This window comes from Festucalex cinctus, chromosome 5, assembly GCF_051991245.1.
Source record: "Festucalex cinctus isolate MCC-2025b chromosome 5, RoL_Fcin_1.0, whole genome shotgun sequence".
In the NCBI taxonomy this organism is placed as follows: Eukaryota; Metazoa; Chordata; class Actinopteri; order Syngnathiformes; family Syngnathidae; genus Festucalex; species Festucalex cinctus.
In genome coordinates this window covers 8,572,450-8,596,500 of record NC_135415.1, presented here as the reverse complement: position 1 = coordinate 8,596,500, position 24,051 = coordinate 8,572,450, and the positions used below count along the sequence as shown (strand labels likewise).

Genomic DNA, 24,051 nt, shown 5'->3' with positions numbered 1-24,051 from the left:
TCCTACCAGATGCATAATTATGTTCTGGTGTGTTTAATTATACAGTTAACGCTACGTGACCTGCTGTTGTACTCCCTAGCACAATGACTCATTTATTCATCACTTTAACCACAGGTAAAGAACTTTATGTGATTATATACGATTAAAATGACCTGAAAGTCAGCTAGTTAGGGTGGCTACATGGTATAAAAGCACATGTGAGTTAACACTCTAAAGCTGTGGATACAGGAAGCAATAACTCAGGACCGTGTCATGCAAAAGGAAGAAAAAAAAAAAAAGCCCTGCAAAAGTTGCTTGACTTGCAAAAATTCTAACACTGAGTTAGAATATTAAAGAAGCTCTATTGGGGGTGGGTTTATCTTGGCCTTGTATTTAGTTCATGCTGTTTTATTACTGAAACTACAGTAAATTCACTCCCAGGACTTTACAAATAAACTCAGCTTGTGGGCCAGTTACATACAAAATATGCACGAGTCAGTCACACATTTTTAACTATGACGCCGCTGTTCGCAGTTACAACAAGCATTATTTTTCTCCAAATATTCTGAACAATTCTGAAAATGTATTTGCTTTCGACAGAGGTGCAGGCGGATCGATTGTCGAAATCTTGGAAAAACATTGAAGCCGTGTTGTTAGGACCTCCCTGACGCTGCCTCCACTCTTCACTCTCCTCTCTCCCTCTTTGCACTAATAGTTCTTTTGTGTACAAGAGCATGTTAAGAGGCCAATGAGCCTGGCCTTAATAGGCCATGTTACCATAGAAACCACAGCACTCTGGATGTCTGACCTTTGACCCATTTTTTTTTTTTAAACTGGCTGTGAATAAGAGTGCGGGACGACCAAGCAGGTCACAATAGAAGCCCGGCAAACCGAGGGAGTGTCCCTGACATAGTCACTTAACTTCATTCCTCAGTAGGCTAATGGGCACTTCAAATGTGGTAGCCATTAGCAGGATGCTATCTTCAACACAGAACCGTGAGCTTTACGGGGTTCATATGAAAAGACACTGTGCTTCTTCAGGAAGTAACTGAAGTAAGTGGCAAAAAAAAGGTAATGCAGTAGCAAAAATGCTCTGAAAAGAGTGAAAGAGGCATGTTTATCTTGAAGAAAATTCTTGTTCTACTCCGCCTTCTAAATATGTTTGTTGTTTCTCTCTTTTTGTACCCTCTTTGTAGTTAGCCTTAATAAATGGCTTCCTCCTTCACTAATCTACTTACTTCATGGTGATGGGATAAGAAGGTCTGGTGGCCTTTCAAAATTTTGCTTTGCCCAATAGGGCTTTGCGGGTCTGACCAGCTGAGCTGCTTGTCGTTTCCCCATCAATTACACACAAATTAGCACAATGACTGCAGAGGTTTGCTTAAGAATTGTCAATGTAATTGCCTCTAATGTTGGCAAGCAATGACTTTAATGCAAACTTGGAGACAAGGGGGAGGCTACTTATCACAGTCCCTTTGTTCTGAAAGCTTTAATTGTGTTTCATGCATATATCAGGTTGAGGTGTCAATAGCCCCGCATAAGCAGGTGATATCAGCAGAGCAAACCAGGGAGGGACTGTTGTGTCGGGGCCTGACAGGGCTATTGTCTGGAGTTGCTGTTCATATGGGCAGGGGATGGTAATTAACACCTCAGTCAAAAGAGCAAGCTGTGTGGCCCATTTGTTTGCTGTTGGGGGCTAAAAGAAAACAATGGGGAGGGGTTCTCCCCACAGTAGGTGATTGACATTATCTGCTGGAGCGATCCGTGGAGGCATTCCTGCTGCTATGCTATTCACTGCAAGTTAGGCAAAGCCATTTCACAAGCGCGAGGCCTTGTCTGAGCCGCCCCTTTGCACACATTCACTGTTTTATTTGCTCTTTGACTTTGTCTGATTGGATTTGAGCTGCACGCGGCAAAAGTTATCCCACTCCCATTGTAGTTTTTGTATAGAATTTTTGATTGAATTCCAAACATTTTCGTTTTTCGGATTGTGCCCTGCCTCTGAAATATGAAGTTAGTTTCTTGTATAGTTCTGGATTTTTCTTCTGTCCCTTTTGGCAGAGTGCGTGACTTAGTTTGACAGCAAATGTCCAGACATCTGTCTCATTTCCACACTGTGATGTTGGCCTGAAGTATGGCACCACACACTTCACAGATGACAAAGACTCTTGGCTGTGTTTTCCAGCGCTCTATGAGAGCAATGTAACAATTAGAACCCTACTCTGGCAGCCTACATGCCCCAGAGCATATGTCATATTCACTCTTCAAAAAGCCAAAGGGTAGCAGTTCCAGTTTGGAAAAATTCGGTGGCATCTTTGCCACCTTTGTTGCATCTGGGTCCTGTGAAAGTAGCACATTGACTGATGTTTATTCTGAGTGTTGGAGGCTGCAAGCAAGGCTGGAAGACAATTAAAGAATTGTAAAAATGGATCGGCTAAACATCACTTAGACACACATTTCTTTCAGTTGTCTGTCCGAGTTTTTGTAATAGTGCTTCCAACGCTTGAACCAGATATGTCTATGAGCCGGGACCATACGTCTGTTCCAGTTGTATTCAAATAAAATGAAGCTGACTAGAATGAATGGGTGGGCAATTTACAACATTTTCCCGGTCCGTCATTGGTCATTCATCAGTGCCCTGATCACTTTCCCTCATTGTCAGTCCGTCTTTTTATTTTAACCACGCTTTGGTCATTACTTTGTCAACACTATTTTAGGACCGAAGAGAGGTGGGCATTCCTCATCATTCATCAACAAAATGGGCATCCGTCAGTGATGGAGTGAGAGGTCCTTGCTTGACCCGGTTAGTGATGATTACGTCGACAGACGAAAACCCACTTCTTCTGTCACTTACTTTGTCTGTCATTTTTACAGTTTCTGAGCATTCAAAATTGACCTTACCATGGCACGCCCCTCCCCGCCAACTAAATGCAACAAGCAGCCCCCCGCCGACATTTACCGGTTGAGATGAGCTGAAGTGCATTCACACTAATGCAAAAGTTGTCAAATCTTCCTTGTGATTTCTCAGTCAGGAATTTTCAGGATGCCGATATTTATCTTTGAAGCAAGCAAAGGGGGCTTTAAATTTTTTTTAGTGAAGGGTATCTTCACTCCCTCACCATGCAATTTTGCCACAAAACAAAAGAAAATACACATCGCTGTCTGCTGCTACAGAAGTCAGGAAGAGATAGTCGCCTCACTCACTTCGACCGATTGTCATCAAAACCAAAGTTTTTGGACATTTTTTCCCCAAGCCGGGTAATAATGAATTTATATTTCCTCATAGTTTCAATGTTTTGTTGACATTTATAGTAAATAGTAAGTCAACAAACGCTTGAACGGTTAGCTACCCTGAGCTATCATTAGCCTTTGGCTAAAAAACAACAAGGGAGAACATTACCTTAGTGCAGATGTAGTGGTTTATGGCATTCAACTGGTCATGTGTTTGTTCTGTTGGCATTTATAGTAAATAGTAAGTCAACAAACGCGTAGACGGTTAGATACCCGGAGCTATCGTTAGCACAATGGAGAACCTTACCTTAGTGCAGACATAGTACTTTTTGGTCATTTTGGAGGGGTTCGACTGGTCCTGTGTGCGCTTCCACAAAGTTTGATCCAGCGCAGACATTGCTCGTAGTTGTTTGAGGGTTTAGGGAAGGGAATAATCCGGACAGTGTCTCTCTTGTGTCTTTCTTAAACAAGCCGTGACTACTGTAAAACATGGTTTAATTGAATGGAATAATGGCTATCACTCTTATACAAGCTGTGACTACAGTGTTTGACCATTTTTATTGTTTTTTTTTCTTGGCTTTGGATAACCACGCATAGGAGCGGGATTGCTTTCGTTTGCAAAATGCACGTGCCGTCGCAGACATGACGTCTTGATTGGTTTACTAGCTCATGCAGGTGTAGTTTACCGTAAGGTCAATTTTCAGCAAAACAGGTGACCGTCAGTGACGCACTGACAGATTGCCTCAGCCTACTAGGTTGTCATTTATTTCAAATTACATATGCACACTGGTGGTCTCAAAATGTATAATAATTGTTATCATGTGGCATTTATTCATTTGTCACAAAAGTTTTTGCTCATAATTCCTAGCCATTTGTTTTCGGAAACAACTCCCCTTAGGCACTCACGCCCCCGCTCATGTTTGTGAGTGGCATTCTGCTGTAGTTTGTATCGTAGGCAGTGGCACAGCAGCTAATGTGACAGTGAGCGACTAGGAAGTGTGTGAACAGTTGCTCCATTGGGTGCGCTGGCAATTAAAAGAAAAGGTAGGTGCTGTGAAAAAGGGGCCTCAGGGCACGTTCCTCATTCTTGGCAGAAAGCTGTCAAGAACGGATGGATTGGGTAGGAGAGTCATGGTGGGCAGGGCCGGGCTGAACCAAATAGCACACAATAGCACTTGTTTCGTTTGTGGAAGACCTCATGATTGACATAGATTAGATGTAGAAAACTGCATTGTTTTGGATTTTATCCCCACAGTGCAGCATTCATTAGGCCCCATGTACACAGTGGCAGAAAGTTTCAAGAGTGAGCTAGCAGTCTGTAAAAGCAACTGCCTCCTGACAGTTGTATGGGCCCATTAGTTGGAACCCACAATTCAGCCTCACGCAGAATAGTGAAAATGAAGAGGGCTGATGTCAAGAAATTCCCCTCTTTTTTTTTTTTTCGAAGAGAAAAAGGGTCCCCTTCCCCCTGGCCCGGTACTCTGTTGGACCCCAGCTGTCAGGAAACAATACCCTCCGCCTGCTCGACAAACTCATTCCTGAAAATGTTTTTTTCCCTCTTGTCCCTTTTCCCCCTCTGCTATAATGTCTTTTCCATTTTTAACCCACAGACATCCAAGCTTCCTTCCTCCTTACAAACCGGAGTGATGAATGGTGTTTTAAAAATCCAAACGTGAAAGCATGAGTCCTCCAGCCAGCTTGTTTGTCATCATTTATCATGCACCGTTTTTTGAAAATGGGACAAAGGTTTTCAATTGTATATTTCTTTTCTTTTTCTTTTTCTTTTTTTTTTTTACTAGTACTGCCTTCAAGTGTCACATTTAATCCATCTTTAAGCAGTTTTTGTATCAGTGGAGATCAGCCCGCCGGTGAACGGGGATCCATTAGCTACAATGCTATGTAAATAAATGACAGCGGTGTAAGAAGCTGGAACTCAGAGTGCATGATACACACACGTGTCCAAAAGAAACAAATGGAAAAAAAACAAAAAAAACAACAACCTTGATACGCTTTGTGTTTGTTTTTGACATAGACATGTTTGAGTGACATTAATTTGAAATTGTCCAAAGGTGAAAAAAAAACACATGCATGACAAACTGCTGTACGCGACATTTAAAGTGATTCATAAACCAGATGGTTGCGTTTCGAAATCTGGCTTCATGCTAACTCGATTGCTGGAGGACAAAAAATGTTGAACTTGTTGCGTTGTGCTGTAAATCAAAAGATGAGGAAAAAAACTTGACTATAGCTCTGTTTTCTGTGGCCAGTTGGTGAGTGCTACTGAATGCAAATAATTACATAACCTTGTGATAACTGCGAAAACTGTATGAAAAATAGTGATACAAAAGGTGGGACAAAAGGCCAAATCAATTGAGACAGGGTTTGCGTCAACTCTGCAGCCCAACCTTTCGTTGCACTTTTGTTGGGGCTTCCTTCCAGCTGTCTCTTTTCACCCGCCCGGCGATGGGCATCCACAGCTGGCCACTTGTTTTTCCCTTGACAAACAGCAATTTCACAGCCATCCAACAGTCTGGTGTTGACACCAGTCATTTTTACTTTAGCAAAAGGTGTGGCTGCTAAAGTTGAGTCAGAAGCCACGATGCATTAATGCAGCAAATCATAGATTGATGTATGATAGTCTTGCTGTATGCCATGTGCTGTTATTTCAATCTGCTATTATGCCTTTTTTTCAACAGTATCTGCAGATGAAATGGCCTCTTTTGGACGTCCCCGGCTCTGCAGGGCTCAAAGATTCCCGTTCTCCAACGCCAGGCCATTTAGTGAGTGCACAAAAACACTGTCAAGTAAACACAAATTGAAATATTTTATTGGATCTAGGATAAAATTTGGAGTCGGTGTTGCCTGTTTTACAGACTGTTTTACACAATAGTGAAGCATTTTTGTTCATGCGTGCTTCAGAGATGGAGTTCTTTTTGACAAAAAGGTTGCATGACTTCAAGGGGGAAGAAAGTCCAAATTTATGGCAGTACAATTTATATATATATATATATATATATATATATATATATATATATATATATATATATATATATATATATATATATATATATATATATATATATATATAAAAATCCCATAAAACAAAGTCTGCCTCAGTATACGTGCTCTAAAAATCGTTCCTTCCTGCATTTTTGCTACTAATGGGACGTTTCCTGCAGACTACATCTTCAAAACGTTAATTAAATTAAGTTTATAAGAAGAATCCATTTACAGTGACGGAAATAATTGCTTTAATCAACCTATCACCATAATGTGGTTACTCCCAATAACAGAGTTATACTCTGCATTTAAATCTTCTTAGTTCACATCCCTCCACATTCATTTCTAAACAGCTGCAGCACCCAGGGGCAAACTGCTGACTTCTTTGTCTGTCAATATGGAAATAATTCAGTTTCTTCCATAAAACTTTCAAGTGTGACGCTCTGTGCCCGTCTTGAACTCCCACACAGGTGTAAACCTGTAGACGTCGTTGCGTCTCACATTATGCGTGGCGTCAGCAGACCCGTTTGGTTTGTGTTTGGGCTGTGACATGTGGGACCGAAAACATTAACATTTTTTTTATTAGCTTAACTTTGCGTGACGTTCTTGGCATCTATTGACATCCTCACCTGTTTGATTGCATTGATAACGAGGTCATGCCAAGCACCACATGGAAAAGAGTCACACTGAAGCAAAGAAGCCGTTGTGACTCAGCCGTTTGACCTTAGATAGCCTTTCTAGATATGCTTGCTGAGTTTGTGGTCAATTTGCTGCCTCTCATAATCGCAGTGATGCACATGACAAAGTCCTCATCGAGCGCATTGAATGGGGAGAACTGTTGTGGATGGGGTGGTGTTGGCCCGTGGGAATCCAACACTGACTACTCTCACTTGAACACAATGACAGATATTTTATTAGAAAAAAGTCCTGACCTGCCAGTGACCCTGATGAATTTTCTTTGACACTTAGAACTGCTTTTGTAACTTCACTGTGTGTTGCTCAGTTAGTTTTGAATAAAAATGAGATTACAATTAAACCATGGGACTTTAGGGAGCTTTTGATGATATATCAATTTATTAATTAAAGCAGTAGAGATGTTTAACTCATTTGCTCCCAATAACTTATAAATAATAATTATTTTTTTTATATTTTAAGTGTCCCAAAGACGTATTTATACGTTTTTTTTTTTTTTTAATGCTAAAGCATACAGAAGGCTTTGATTCAGCCTCTAAACTGCAAAGAACGGTTGCAGAAATGGTAGTTCTTACACAAACGGACAGCAGGTGGCAGCAGAGCAAAGGAGATCATCCAGGGCCATGTTAGGGAAAAAAAAGCTCAATTACTCACAATTCTAAATAGATTTGTGAAAATTGATTAAACTTAGCTATATTCTAATGCTAATTGCTGCAAAATGGAAACAGATAGAAATATACCTCTTTTCCTGATGAAAGAAGAGACTTTAATCTTTCTTTTGATAGGTTCCATGTTTTATAGCAATAGAACACAATATTCTGTGGGCCTTGCAAAATCAGTCAAAATCTAGTAAAAAAGCCGGGAGCGAACGGGATTGCTTCTGGGAAAATGGCTGGGAGTAAATGAGTTAACAAAGAAAATATTTCAGAAAATAATCTGAAAAAGTAAAAGGTAAGGCTGGACGAGTACGTATTGGGCAGACAGCTGGCCTTTGTGATGGCCGCCTATTACAAATATCGGCAGCCCTCTGGTGGCCGTTTTACGATCAGGAAGTAGAAATGAGAAAAATAGAAAATTGCCATTAATTTCATGCAATTTTAAGGAAAATAAACTACGGGGTATTTGGATATATAGGTCTTTAAAATTAATTTTTTTTGCGGTAAATTTTATGTATCTAAAGTACTAGTAGTATTGGTACTTGGTATCGGTGACTACTCAAGACTTGAGTACTCATACTGATATCTGTCTGAAAAAAAAGTGGTATCGAACAGCCATAGTAAAAAGGCAAATTTTGGTTCTCACATTAACATTTTTAAAGGTGTATTTTATAATTATACTGTATTTATTGATATACTGTATTATTACTATTTTTCTTATTTAAAGTAGTTATTTTGCAATAAAAATACATAAATAACTGTTTTGTTATATTTGTTAAAATAGTCATTATGAATTGACAGTAGTACTGTACATGCAAAATATTTTATGAGCTGTGAAAAAAAAAATAATCAGCCAGCATGGACCATATGCACTGCGACACATCAAGCATTTAGGCAGCGTACGAGTTTCTGGTTTCCACATGTTTCAAGCTACTGGGACGCCATCTGGAGGAAATGTGTGAAAATGGGCTTGTGCAATAGATAGATGAATGTATTCGATAGTTTGATGCTGGTGTGTTTCAAGAGGGAAACGTCATCAAATATTACAACCTTTTCGAGACGAGGCCAACTCTCGTGCCGGACGCCATGTTCAGTGGCTGAACATGAAACTGATCTTTTTATTTTAACACATCTACCAGTAAGAAGTAGTCAATGAACAAAGTACAGTATATACACACGGACCTGCATTACTGTGAAACTGCGAATGGCTCATCAGATGTTGATTCATTGATCACTGATAAGTGGGAGAACTGGAGCAATTAGAAAGGTAATATGTCATTTACAGATAACATGATGTAATTCCAGCAGACAGCGAGTAGACTCAACTCAACTCGAGTTTATTTATGTAGCGCTTTCAAACAGCCTGAACTGTCACAAAGCGCTTTACATAAACATAACGTTGAAGATTTCATTGCTATCACTGTTATCACTGTGTTAGCCTAGCAAGCAGAAGTGAAGTGCTGCTTCACCTCAAATGTGGAACAACTGCATGCCTATAATCCATTTGACATACAAGAAACCAACACGCATGAGGAAAAACAACCAATTAGAACTGAAAAGTTGACTTGCCGCACTCACCTTGCAAAAATATAAAACTTAAAACCAATAACATGTAATGTTATAGAAACACTCCATTACGAATAAGGTGCTTTTCAGGGGTAACAATGTAGCAGGCTCAAGTGCAAGGCCGCAGGGATGTACGTGTTACGAGTTTGGCTGCGAGTGTGCGACAAAAGTCAAGCGTTCGGTCTCTGAATGATTGTTTTTCCTTGGGCACGGTGGTTTCTTGTATGTAAAATTAGACTCACAAGATGGGGCCAGAGACAGCTGTTTTTGTCCATAGATCATATTTATCGTGTCAAGTCATAATGATCAACAAATATGACAAATTGCAAACTCCACCTTTAATTATTTTTATTAGGCATGCCACATGCAGGTGTTGGTAACCAAATAGTGGAATTGATTAGGAGCTTGAAAATAATGCCATATAGTTTAAATGTATTTCATATGGTAAAGGAGGATCACTTTACTTTAATTGAACTATGTTTACTGACAGGACTCTCATCTTCTATTCAAAGGTCATACACTTAACACACTTAAAGATTTTGGTTTTAAATAATTCAATTTAATACGGTAATTAAGATCTAATGCAGAATAAAGGAGGGGAAATTTTAGTGAGTGAGAATTCAAAGTGGACAAATTTACCATGCGTTACTGTAGTATCTGGTGATCAGAGGACCATCTGATGCATGGTGGTAAACATGCTAACCTTGGCTACCCCATGTACATACACAGTGAATTCAGTAGAGTAAATTTAACTCTATTTAGAGTGGAACCAAATAGACTCAGTTTTAGAGTAATAGTTACACTTGGAATAGAGTGAAATAAAGAATTGAAAAAAAAAAAGTCACTCAAGGGTTGAGGCACAAACTCACGACCGTCAGCTTTCGGTACTGCCACACTACCACCTGAGCTATGCCCCTCCTGCTGTTTGCTTATATCCAAGAGACCATAAACAGTGTTGAATTTGAGTCTTGAGTTATGATTCCAGCTGACACGAGCGACATACTAACACCCAGCAGGAGCATGGCTCAGACTAGATTGGCTGTCTCCCAAGCTGAAGGTTGTGAGGTTGTTCCTCAACCCTTGAGTGACTTTAATTTTTTTTCTTCAATTCTTTATTTTACTCTCTTTCAAGTGGAAATATTACTCTAAAACTTAGTCTATTTGGTCCCAGTCTAAATAGAGTCAAATTCACTCTCAAGAATTTACTGTGTAGGAGTGAAAGTGTCCTTACACCTCACTTTGGACCAGGATCCCCTTTTCCCCTCTGGTGTCAAGCTGCTGCGAGGGAGCAAGGCTGATTATGTGCTCATTACTCCAGCTGAAGAGAGCGGGTGTAGGAGGGTAGCGGCAGGCTGCCTCCCCAAGCTTGCAGGCTCCCAATGGCCCCCAACTCGGCACTAATGAGAGCAAGGGGAACGGGTGGGCATCCACAGGGGTCCAAGGATTACTGCCCAGGGCAAAAAGGGAGTGAGAGAGGGACCCAAGGAGAGGTTGAGGATACACCAGTCGGGGCTGCTTAAGCAGATGTATACTCATTTCCGAACATGGCGTGCATTGTTTTTTTCCTTCTTACAATCTTCAGTTGTTTTTAGAGGGGGGGAATCCACTATGTGCATTCACCGAAATTTTTTATTGAAAAAATATGATTACAGGTGAACAAACGGAACAGGAAGAATAAATAGACCTTTCATTGAATCCACCACTGTTGTTTTCTTAAATGGAACCCAGAGGCAGCAGGTACAATGAAAACAGCAGAGGCCCCAGAATTGAACCCTGTGGTACACCATATGTTTCGTTGTGAATTCATATCCAACCATATAATTTTTTTCTATTTGAATTATACTACGGTGCTGATTATGTCAGTGTAGTACAAGGGATAATACTGTACAATACATTGGAAATGATAGCAATTGTTAGATAGGAATGTCAGGGAAAGACCTGTTCTTTCACTATGCAGATTAGGTCCATAGGGTCTCTATGCAAATCAAAACCTCCTTTGGCCTGAGATCCTCAATTATTCAATAGACAGGTTTGTTTAGCATTCAGTGAGTATTGCATATGGTAGTAACAATAGTAGTGGGAAGACTGGGATGAAGGGACGAGTGTTTCTATGAGGAACACAGGCATTAGACAACACACAAACCCCAAAAGCCCTCATACGTGTTTGTGTTCAACTGGTTGAACTTTATGAATAATCCATCAAATGCGCTTCCTGACCAGGTGATGCAGTTTGGGGAACTTGTCATCATATCAGTGGTGTATAACCTGGAATTGAGCGCAGAGATGCTCATAAACACTGATCTGATAATGGCTGTGCATGGCATTCACTGAGGTCATTCCAGCACTTGCAGTAATTTTTACAACAGGCCTCCTCTCTTTGTTAGTGCCCTCTGCTGTTCTACTTGATTAGTGGAAGCTGTGACTCTTCAATGTGATAAAACTGATCAGTCTGACCCCCAGATGCTTATCAGATCACAGCTCAAATCGTCATCCTCCTAATTTAATGGCCCACACCACACTAAGTCAAAACTGAACCAAATAATGTTCATATTATATGTATTAATAATTTCATGTCAGGGATAAAATAGGATGATCTATTTAATGAAGGATGAAGCCAACTTTAGCAGAGGTGGCCGAGCATTCTGAGATGTGGTAATAAGTCACAACGTAATTTAAGTGTTATGGTCAAGAGTAGCATTCCTCTCATGTTGTCTTCCTGCATTTGCTAGTTCATTGGGCTCACCTATGATTTAAGAAGTGACATCAAATTTAAATGATATAGCCTCATTGAAAGCCATTTTTGCTTCTTCTTTTTAATGGTTTACTTCATTAGGCGCAATTGCCATATTGTGGCCAAAGAGGCAACCGTGCGGTTAGCTCTCATTGGCAGGGATTTCGTGCTACCGAGCTAGCAAGCGCCCTCAGCTAACTTGCTAGCTCTAGTCAGCTTCTATCCTGATGGCACAGTCAGGTGCCTCTCTGCCATACTATAGTTATCCTGCTCCACCTTTGACTTTTCCATCTGCCATGCTGATTTATCCTGCTCCACTTTTCCCCATTCAACACTAGCATCATCAATCCACCTCCAGTGTTGCTCCACTGGACAGCATCCCATTTCTTGTGTTCTGACCAAAGCACTGGCACGTTCACTACCCCACTTACTGTTATGAGTTTGTTTTCTATGTTGTGTAAAGTGTTTATTCTGTACAGAAAAATGTGACATAAAGTATTATTATTATTATGATTATGATGATGATGATGATGATTATTATTATTATTTTGTATAATAATTTTTTTTTATTATTAGGACTGTGACTAACAGTTATTGTATTAATAATTTTGTCAATGAATCAGATTTTTTTTTAAACATGTTTTATTTGCTATCCCTTTAGTCAAAAACAGGACATTATTTCAAATTGACAGTGCCGAAAATGCACAAACAAATTGATTGTTATTCAGTGAGTGGTTTGGTTTGTAATGTTGACCAATGTTGGAAATGTTTTATTTTGAACAACCCAAAGATAATCAGTCTGCTTTTATTGGGGATTACAGAAATCTGAGAATATTTACTATTAACGAGAATGAAATTCCAAGGATTTGGACAAATAAAAGAAATGAAAAAAACAACAAAATAAACAATATCTCAAAATGATTAATCACTTTGCAAAATAATCATTAATTTGATAATTAGTTGTCGATTAATTATCACACCTGTAATTATTATTATTAAAATGATATGTTTACTTGCTTTTGACCAATACTCACTGTGAGCGGAAGCCTGTGGAGAATTTCTTGATTTACATTAGGCGGGGAACAGGATCCATCATGAAATCAAAGGCTTGAGGAGGAATGAACTGAATACTGATCTTCAGTCTGTAGTCTTGCTGGGCCACTGATAACACAAGCTCCCCCTTTAAAAAGACATGAACAAGTTTGAGTACTCTAGATGGAATTATACTTTTTTTTTTGTTCGTTAAATTATCAGAAGAATATGTTATATGTTACTATTTGTTTACTGTGTGTATTAGCCAAACTCATTTTGAGGATTTAAGTTTGTGTCTCACAGATGGTTTGCTGATTTTGTGTGCCCTCTTAATTTAATGACCATTGTGGATTTTCACACCACTAGTTGGCGACTGCAGTAATATGATGCCACTCCGCTCTTTATTATTCTGACCCTGGAATATTGCTGCCATTGACCTTTTCAGAGGCAATGACCAGACGTGAAACACACGTTGTCTTTGACGAATGGCAGTATTTGGAGTGGTTGATTTTAAAGACATAGGACACGGTCAGTCTCCCTCTCACGTCCGCTTCCTGTTGGCGTTGACAAACAAGGCTTGGATTGCTCAGCATGCCAGGCATTCTTTTCACCCTGTCTTTCCTGGAGTTTTGAAAGGCCTCTGAGCCTCCCACCCAGAATCGCCAAGCATAAAGACACACAAAGCTGCGGGGTTATTCAGTTTGTTCTAAGCTCTCTTCCCCATCGGCTGTTTGCCTAGTAATTCAATTCAGATGTGCAGGATCCAAAAACATGTTTGCTTGAATGAAATCCACCCCTCCACCCACATTGACTAAGGACTGTGCTTTTCTTAGCGCCATTCCAAGTTGGACAGCCAAGCGAGGTACTGCCACCTTGGCCTTTTTAGTTAGCTTCAGAACCTCTTAGGTTGTGAGAGAGATATTTTCTCTGCACTGGCTCCTTTGCCTTTTTTTTTTCCCTGTTAAAACTTCCTGTTACGCTGTCCTATCACTGCAGGACCAGTCTTTGCTGTTTTTAGTCACTGGCTTAGAGGTATGCACCACTGCAAACTTGTTTGCAGAAAGCACTTCTATGTAAAGCGCATGGTTTCTATCTGCCATTGTTGATACCATCTGGTTCCAGGTTGCTTGTTTTGTGTCCTACCACCTAAATGTTGTTTATATTTAAAACACAGCTCATGTTACATGTGGTTTCCTTTCGTACACTTTGCGTATGGGTCATGAATATTGCTATATGAAGCTGTCATAGGCTAGATTAATATTACCCACACAAAGAAAGTCAAAGCCATTGACACATTACTATTTAGATATGAGTCATTATGAAGTCATTATTGTATCTGTGCATTTAAACTATTAATCAATGATTTGGGGATTAATTTGTGATATAAAAAAAAAAGTATTGATATAATTTATAATTCCTTTAACAAGCTAAGCGAGACCACTTGAGCATCTCTTTTGTCAACCCGGAGAAAACAGGTCATAATAGCTTGGTGATTTTGTCAGGCTGAACTCAAAGGCAGTTTGGAGTTGAAAGTTGTGCCTTCAAACTCTAAAATATGTTTAGAGCACAGTATTGGCGTATTCCAGGCAATGAATTATTAATGGGCATCATTTCAAATTCTCATTGAACTGCTTCCCAAAATGTGTTGGCACCCAGGTCTAGAGGTCTCAAACAGCCTTCACAATATAGGGAAAATTCCAGCATGTCGTACACAAGCAAAACAACAAAGCGCAACTCAAATATACATGACACGTGGGACCTGGGATTCCAACCAAGCAAGTCCACAATAATTCTGGCTTGAAGCTTCATTAAAGCTTCGTCTTAGTTTTAGAAAGAAAAAAACAACAACATCCTTTTAGTAAGTATACATTCCCCTGAAATGTTCTGGATCTGGGGAAACTCAAAAATCCTTGAGCAACGTGATCTTAATATAGCCATGTTTAACACCGGTAAATATTTTCCTCTCTCCATCTGGCATCACCAGAATCAAAGTATGCTTTAGACATTGCAGAAACCAGTTTGTTTAAGATTTAAAAGGAGGAAACGGCAGGGCCCTCCTTCAAAATGGCAGAGAAAAATAGCATGGCGGAGATTTGGAACAATTCTAAGCAGCGTGAAGCAAGAGCGTGTACAAATGGTTCAATGCAAACCTTGTTCCCTTCCAGACCACGTTGGAGAGACGAGAGGTCGCGGGAAGGGGGTGGGGAGGGATATTGAAGAAAGGTTAGTCTGGATGAACAAGACTCTTTTCTCCCCCCCCAAGCACCCCCTCCTCATCCCTTGACCCTCCCATGTGACAAGTTGAGCCAACAAGTGCTCTATTCAGCAGGCAGCCAGAAGGAAATGACTGCTAGGCGGAGCGTTGCCTAATGAAAGTAGACGCTGGTTGTTGTTATTAGCTTTATCCTCATTGGAGTGGTAACACTGGTCAGATCTTGTCAAGATCCCCTTTTTTCATTGTGATGCAATGTTTGTGTTGAAAAACAACCATGCGAGTGCTCCAGTGGAGGCAGGTTTTATCTTGGGTTTTAACTTTGAGTCTTTTTGTGAGATTGGGGTCATACATAGCACAATGTGGCGGTGTAATCCACCCATTTGCGCCTATTTCCCACCTATCCGCCAACTTACTGCTGTCAGACTGAGTGGGAGATGGTGTCTCCAGTTGTTTACCGGCATTAAAGTTTACCTTAGTCCGATTGTTTGTGGGTTGCTGATGTGACATTTGGACATGGTGGTGCTGTTGTTTTTCTAGTTGGACTGAACAAACAGTTCTTTCCTCTGCTAAATGACTGTAATGGTCTTGGCATGTGTCTGCTCGGCTTTTTAAGTGTTCTTTGGTTCTGATCCAGATTGCATCAGAGGAATGGTCAGACACATGCGGAGCATGAAGGCCTTTCACAAGTGAAGACATATTCCTTTGATTAAACAAGAGACAACTGCTGAAACATTTCGTGAATATGCATACCATGTCTAATGGGAAAACAACCCAAAAATAATAACATGTTTTATGGGCCCTAACTAGTCTAATCACAGCATTTGATTATTAATGTGTTTGTGGAATATGGGTTAAGTATGCACCTTAATGCACCTGTTTTTCTCCATCTCAGGAGGCGGCCATTTTGCCACTTTCTGTCAACTAAAAATGATGTCACAACCGCTCAGGTAACAACTAATCATGGCTCATTTGGCTTCTGAAACTGAGTTGTGAGCCCTGAGCAACTGTGATGTCGTTTCCAGTCGAGAGCAAGTGGCAAAATGGCTGCAAAGAAAAGTTTGGACTTGACTTCCACTTTAAAGACAGAGTCAACCCAAAAATAATCTTTATCCCAATTTGTTGTACATGCCTCCACTAGTCTAAACACAGCATTCTGATTAATGTTGTGTTTGTGGAACATGAGCTAAAGCAGTAAAATCCACCTCATTTATCCATCTCACGGGGTGGCCATTTTGCCACTTTCTATCAACTAAAAATGACAGCACAGCTACCCAGAAAACAAAACAAAACAAAAAAAACAATCATAACTCAAATTCAGCAAACAGGTGAGCCGTGATTGGTCATTACCTGAGCCTTGTGCACCTGTAATGTCATTTTCAGTCGACAGCAAGAGATAAAATGGCCGGCCCCTGAGATGTATAAAAACTAGTGGCTTTTGCTGCTTAATTCATCTTCCACAAACACAATATACAGAATTCGTTGTTAAGACTAGTGGGGGCACATACAACACATATTGTTTTGTAGCCTTGTTTTTATTTATTTATTTTTTCTATCACGTTTAACTGTTTTCTTGTAGTGTTTACATGTTTTTATTTGGTAGTTATTAAATTTTTAGCTCCAGTGTTTTCTCATGGGGGAGCCTCCACAGTGAGAGGGATGGCTGGTCTTCATCCATCTCACTGTGGATGAACTCCTCCTGGGTGCCTTTCTTTACAGGGTACTTCTGTGCCCCGCCATGTTGTGGTTTTCATGTGTTTGTTGGCTTTTGGGTGTGTTTGTGGGTACGATCATGGGGATGGGGGGGCTTTTTATTTTTATTTTTTTATTGTATTGTGGATGTCCAGCACTTTGAATTGCATTTTGAATGTATGAAAGGTGCTATATAAATAAAGTTGATTGATTGATTGATTATTGTAAATAACATTTATGGGTTGACGTCCCTTTTAAGTATTACCACAGCCAGTGATCACCTCCTAAATTTGGTCTATTGTTTTTTTCTTGCATCAACAGTCAAATAAAGTTCCTGTGGTGCAGCATGCCCACCATGTTCACCCGCTGACACCCCTCATCACATACAGCAATGAACACTTCTCCCCTGGCACGCCACCATCACACCTCTCTCCGGAAATACTTGACCCAAAAACAGGTAATGCACCATGGATGAAAATAATTTAATTAATGATGTGCATAACTTGGTAGATGACATAGCTACTATAAATGGAATGGCTTGGGTTTTTTAAACTTGAATTTGTATTGGTTACACTCAAATAAAATGCTCACGATTAAGTCATAACTTTGACAAAAAGTAATCTGAACAATGAAAGAAAATGAGAAATGTCAAAGTGAGCACACACCTTCCTACTCTCCTTATATTGATCTCATGAAACAGGTGTGTTTATTTGGACTTATGCAAAGCTGTTGCTTTTAAGAGTGTTCTAAGTATGCTCTGCATTTTAAAAGCCTGTTTTTGTTTGTTTGTGGCTTCTATAGGTATTCCTCGGACTCCCCACCCATCAGAACTTTCTCCATACTACCCCTTGTCTCCTGGTGCAGTTGGCTCTATCGCTCATCCGTTAGGCTGGCTCATGCCGCAGTAAGTTTCTTACCACTCAAAAAATGTGAAATGTTTTTAGTGCAATATTTATTTTGTGTTACAATTGAAAAACAAAGATGCTTTACACACCAAATAAATAACACTAATGATAAGTTATCAGTTACGAGCAGGAACATTTCTGAATTATTCCAGGAGTCATGGAATAATTTGCCACGGTGCTTTTCCACAAGCAGGGGATTTGGGTTGATGAGTAGGGGATTAGTTCTGCTGGGTTTGCTGTCAGCTGTGTGTGATCCACCTCACATTTCCCTCACATTCTCCTTCTCTCTCTCTCAGGCAGGGCCAGCACATGTACTCCATCCCTCCTGGGGGATTCCGTCACCCCTATCCAGCACTAGCTATGAATGCATCCATGTCCAGGTGAGTGGATCGGGTTTAGAACATTCCCACCTTCCCAAAGAGAGAAATCTTATACAGTGGAACCTTAGTTTTCGAATGATCCAGTTGACGACAATTTGGTTCATGAACTAGGTTTTTGAAAAACAATTACTTTTGGTTTTGCACTATTGTTTGGTCCTGAGAAGTCTCGACGTGGGTGCTGTTGGAGCCATTATCTCTAAAGGGAGTTGAGAATTCAGAGATTAGTTAAGTTGAAAAAAGCAAGTATACAAGTTGTACCTTTGTGTTAGTTTTGCTTTGTTTTTGAAGTCTTGACCATAGTGTGGTAATTTGTTTAGTATGCCCCCAACTGGCCAGGTATGGCTACTACATGTAGATGTGTGCACTTTGTGCTGGGGTAAAAAGTTTAAAAGCAAGATGGCTCCGGGGGTGTGTGTGCGTGTGTGAGGTGGGAGGCAAGCAATAGGTAGGCCTCTCGGCATGTTCAGATTTTTCAAGCGTTATTATTAGTATTATTTGACCATTGTTTGATATCCTTCAATATTTCAAGCTTGAAGGATTAGCATAGTTTATGTATCAATCAACTCTTCAAACTACCCAATATCAAAATCCCTTGTCTGACCTCATCGCCCGAGAAAACAATTAGTGAGTCAAATGCATTGAAGCCCTGCTGATACCTGAACTTGTCTTTGAATTAAAAACATTTGAAATCTTTGGGAAATGGCACAAACGGATGCGTTAAGTCTTAGTTGTGATTCTCCTTGTGCCACAAAAAGATTGGCTCATTGGCTCAATGTATCATATATTGCGGGTTTGATTGTTTGTTTGTCTCTACCTTAGCGTTCAGAATTTCAGTGTGACTCCAAAGAAACTGAAAGTTGAGAGTTGTCGTGTTATTCGGAAGCCTTATCATATGATTGAGTGAGAAAAGAAAAATAATAGCTTAACTTGAGAAAGGTTGTTTGTGTTAAGACACTTAACAGAGGTGTACACAAACAAAGACACAAAGTAAAAAATGAATAATAATCCTTGGTGAATTTGGGCGGCAAAGCCACAAGCCCTCCGCGAAAGGAGGATCCTCTAGCTAGCGATGGCTTGCTAACTAGCGGGCTAAAGAGGGCTCGTTTCTGCCAGTGAGTGTTAACTGTACCGAGAGAAATGTATTGAACCAAGAGAAGTGAAACTAGTCTGGCCCGGGTTGGTGATAGTGTTAGCATGGCTTTGCACGCTAATGCCAACCATTCATTTTCTATCCCGCTTATCCTGTTCAGGGTTGCGAAAAGCTAAAGCCTAACTCAGCTGACTTTGGGCAAAAGGTGAACTACCCCCAGGAGTGGTCCTCAGTTAGTCACATATGAAGACAAACACGCATTCACTCTCATATTCACAATGTCATTGAGTGGGAACTGAACCCAAGCCAGCTCCACCAAAGTCAGGCAAATGTACCACTACATACACCATCAGTGACATTTTGTGGGCTAATGTTCCTGAAAACTGTCCTTTTCTTGCATTTTAACTTGATGACTTCTGTGGGTAGCCTTATGGTGATAGTTAAAAAATACATTTACAGTCAGATTATCATCGGTTATTTTGTGTGTAGTCACTGTCAAATTATTTAGAGTATTGCACAGTATATCTTGGCACAGTTCAGTATAGCCTGCATTTACTTAAACAGTTCATGAGTATGCAAATCTTATTTAGAGAAATTGTGAACTTCACCAGATCTCTTCCAAACCACTGAAACAACCTCCATATTTGGGCTCAAGCTGACTCAGGGTGCATTTTAAAGTAAAGCTGCTGACTCTGCATTTAACTAAGAGGAGAAACAAGGCCGCATTGTATAGTGTCTGTCATGATACACTCAACTTTACTAAAAGTTTTAAAATTGAGGAATTGTCCAATCTAACAGGACCTCGTGATAGTTGGGTTTATGGTGCCCAATTTCTCCCACAGAGCTTCATTGTATAAAGCTTTGGGAAAGAACGGAAAGATACTTTAAAAAGGTGTTCTGTGTTGAAGGTTGTTAGAACACTCTTCCTGGTCTGGAACGTGGCAAGGAAAGTGGTTTCAGGTGTCACGGTCATGCTGTCACCATGGTAGCAACACACTTCACTTTCTCTAGCCATTGCTGAATAAAAGGGTCTTTTGAAAAAGTCTTCATTTGAACAAAAAAAAGCAGGCATGTAACTCATTGTGTATGTGTATGAATGTAGTCTAGACAGACACAGATGCTGAGCAAATTTCTCTCAAAGGTGAGAGGGGGCAATTATCTGGCATGTTCAATGAACCTGTTCATGTTGAGCTCATGGACTTTTTCTTTTCTTTTCTTTTCTTTTTTTTTAACTTCCCTCCCCCTTTTGTCCCTAGCTTGGTGTCCAGTCGTTTCTCCCCTCACATGGTGACTCCTCCACCACACAGCCTCCACCAGACCGGCATTCCTCACCCTGCCATCGTGTCGCCGGCCATCAAGCAAGAGCCCAACAGTGACAACACTACCCCATCCATGCATGCGTAAGATTGACTAGCGTTCTGATTTAAAACCCTATCAAGCATTTGCTGTAATATTCACTTTATTAACACCATCTCTTCAATGTGTCTTACCTGCAGGAAATCTCCCATCCCTCCCAAGAAAGAAGAAGACAAGAAGCCTCATATCAAAAAGCCTTTGAATGCTTTCATGTTGTATATGAAGGAGATGAGAGCCAAAGTAGTGGCAGAGTGCACTCTGAAGGAAAGTGCTGCCATCAACCAGATCCTTGGAAGACGGGTAAGTGGCCCAGGCAGAGGTAGTGTGTGTTTTATCTTTTGTCCACTGGGATGTTGACTAAACCTTTGATATGCGTTTCCTGTTTTTTTTCCCCCCACAGTGGCATTCCCTGTCAAGAGAAGAACAAGCCAAATACTATGAGCTGGCCAGAAAAGAGAGGCAACTCCACTCCCAGCTCTACCCTGGATGGTCAGCACGAGATAACTACGTGAGTCAGACAATTTCATATGACCTGTTTGTAATCAAACTGGATCTATGCACATTAACCCCCCTTTATTTTAAATGTGCACAGGGAAAACGGAAAAAGAGGAAGCGGGACAATAAACCTGACTCAAAACCAGAAGGTAATCAGCTTGAAGTTCTCTTCCAAACAAATGAACTCTAAATCTACTTTGTTTTTTCAATTTCCTTCTCTAACACTACCTTCTTCAATCTATACTTTCACAAGCAGCTTATGAGGTACAGTGCCAATAGTGGCAGGTATGTTGTGCAATAAATACCGTAAAATCCCTTTTCCCATACTAATAATTAAGGTCGTTCAAAGAATTTTTAAAATCATGTTTTCCAAAACAATGAATCACCAACTGGTTTTCATTTTTAGATAATCAACATTTTTTTTAAAACTTAAATTTCAACTGTTCTTAGGAGCACACTATTTTCTTCTTGAGAAACATTAGTGAGAATTTAGACGATTCATGTCTACGAGAATAAAGCCGGGTTTCCATGGAGCCATGTATTCAGTCCGAACGAGCATCATGTTAACAGACTAATCGGAATGGCCAGACTGCGTTGGGTATGCACATGCTCTGTCTTGACGTAAATGCGTTGTGATGTCGTCGTTCCCACACATTAAAATGGCGGCGTCTTGCCAAGAGCTCGTATGCGAGGGTAGAACTTGTTCTAAAGAACTTGGAACTTTTTTTTTTTTTAATCAATATGTTGCTTCAATAAGTGTTAAAACTATCACAACTACTGTGCGAAATGACAAATGAACTCCATCTTGATCACATGATCTGATCGATGTCCACATGTCTCACGGCTGCCACTGGGCTAATCTGATTAAACGAAAGGAGCATATAAATGGCAGATCGGAATGTAAACAGATGATCACAGATCTTCATTCGGAATCATTTCAATCGGAAAAACTAAAAAGTCTCCATGTAAACCCAACTTAGCACAGTACCGAGTGTCTTGCTTGCTTAGCAGCTAGTTCCTAGCTGCTAACACTGGACATGCTAACCCTGGAGTCAACACTAAATGCTGGCAACATGCGCTGTATAATACAAATATCAGCATAATTAAGTAGTTTTTTTTTTTTTTTTTTTGTCTTTAATTAGCGATTGAACTTTATTTCAGGACGACGTGTTGTTGACATCAGTGGTGGCACACTGCAATCACAGTGATACGCCACCGACATGACGCTGGGAACAAATTCAAAACAAAAGTGTTAACTAGGCACTAATGCCAGTGATTACTGCATTTGGAAAGATTTTATTTTTGAAGTTGACATCACTATGTTGGCTGTGAATTCCGTCATGGATAACTTGAACAATTGTTGCTGCTGTTGACTTGACTAGTTTTTCCCACAGTGTACACGTAAACAATATTTTTAAACTAGGTACCTTACATTATCTAAATGTGTAAAACGTCCATAAAATGTTTAGTTTTTCTTTTGCTATGAATTGGTTTAATACGGTGGGATCATTTGGAATCTTATTCACTGGATTTTACGGTAATAAAATATGTTTCCCAAACTCTATGGCCCTCCACATTTCAGTGTTTGTTGTATCATGTTTTAATCATTCATGCGTACCCGTTGAATCTTGAACATTTTTCACTTTGCGAGTTGAACATTTCATTGCTACCATCTCCACTGTTTTAACAATCACTCGGTGACTTCTGTCACTGGCGGCATTAAGGGACGTGTACCAGTTTTTAGGCCAGCATCAGATCCATTATTCAAATGCTTCCGTCTCTCCTTTGTGTTTGTCAGACTTCTCAATAAGAAGCAAGAAACAGTGCATTCAGTACCTGCCCTCAGAGAAGATGTGTGACAGCCCAGCGTCTTCCCACGGAAGCATGCTGGATTCGCCAGCCACCCCCTCCGCGGCGCTGGCCTCCCCAGCCGCACCCGCGGCCACTCACTCCGAACAGGCCCAGCCGCTATCGCTCACCACCAAACCAGAGGGGCGCATGCACCACCACTTCTCCGTACTTGGAAAAGCTTCGGGAGGCACATCTTCCTCATCCTCCTCATCATCGTCTGCCTCCCAGCCGACCATTTCGATCCCAATTGGTACTTCAGGCAGCCAGCCGACTACACCCATCCTGACCCGGCCGATCCCTTTCACATCTCTGCACCCTTCCATGCTCTCGCCCCCCTCGCCTTTCCATCAGGCAGCCCTTCACTCCCACCATGCCCTGTTTCAGTCACAGCCCTTGTCCTTGGTTACCAAACCAACTGAATGAATCAGGAAAAACAATTTTTCTACCATTTATTAAGCTGTATATTGCTTTTCTTGAAGATAGGTAGTAGAGCAACCTTTTTTCCTAAATAAAGAAAAGGAAGAAATATTAATTGGTCAATATTTGACTGTCTCCTTTTCTAGATCTCTCAATGAAACAAAATGTATTTTTTGTAAAGTTCACTGCAGAACCAGTTTTGTTTTGATGCATTTATCCAACAAACCTCTTGTATAAAAGAACCAATGTACATACCGTTTCTTTATAAAAACAAAAATCGAACAAAAAACATATTCTTTGTAGCCAAAATCTGATTAATGTTAGTATTGTTTTTGTTTATTTGTCCTTGAGCTGGCCAATAATTTTGCAGCCCTGTTTTCAATTCACAAGTGTGTCCCTTCTTTGACATGTTAAATAAACATTTGAAATGGTTTCTTACAGAAAATGTTTCCTGTTTTTTTATGTTCATTTCATCCATGTGATATGATAAAGTTTAGTTTTATAATTTGATTTAGTTAGGATTAATATTCTCGTGACGTGACCACAACAAAAGCTTTATTGAAGAGTGTTGTTTTATGAAAGTCACGCTTAAATTGAATAACGGTCTAGAACATTATTGTCTGTTTAGCTCTAAAGTGGGAACGGCGAAATAAAAATCTTGCTGATGCCGCCACACAGTTTAATGTTTAATAAAGCACAATTAAGCAAACCACATTGGATAATGAGAACCCGAACCAGGCTGACAAAAAATTAAGCCTGAAGTAA

At 40.2% G+C, this 24,051-nt stretch overlaps 2 protein-coding genes across 2 annotated transcripts in view; one reads left to right on the top strand and one right to left on the bottom strand.

Annotated features, from left to right (window-relative positions):
- The window catches only part of tcf7l1b (transcription factor 7 like 1b), a 41,402-nt gene extending 17,679 nt beyond the window's left edge, over positions 1 to 23,723 (top strand). Inside the window, exons 4-12 of the mRNA XM_077523012.1 lie at positions 5,907 to 5,990; positions 17,114 to 17,249; positions 17,594 to 17,696; positions 17,994 to 18,077; positions 20,424 to 20,567; positions 20,664 to 20,823; positions 20,924 to 21,031; positions 21,116 to 21,167; positions 22,817 to 23,723. Coding sequence (XP_077379138.1) covers positions 5,907 to 5,990; positions 17,114 to 17,249; positions 17,594 to 17,696; positions 17,994 to 18,077; positions 20,424 to 20,567; positions 20,664 to 20,823; positions 20,924 to 21,031; positions 21,116 to 21,167; positions 22,817 to 23,292 — 1,347 coding nt within the window. The 3' untranslated portion in view covers positions 23,293 to 23,723. The remainder of the gene's footprint in view (positions 1 to 5,906; positions 5,991 to 17,113; positions 17,250 to 17,593; positions 17,697 to 17,993; positions 18,078 to 20,423; positions 20,568 to 20,663; positions 20,824 to 20,923; positions 21,032 to 21,115; positions 21,168 to 22,816) is intronic.
- Positions 1 to 24,051, bottom strand: part of ube2d4 (ubiquitin conjugating enzyme E2 D4) — an 80,242-nt gene that overhangs the window by 50,952 nt on the left and 5,239 nt on the right. Inside the window, exon 2 of the mRNA XM_077523017.1 lies at positions 12,891 to 13,036. The gene's annotated coding sequence lies outside the window, so the exon portion shown is untranslated. The remainder of the gene's footprint in view (positions 1 to 12,890; positions 13,037 to 24,051) is intronic.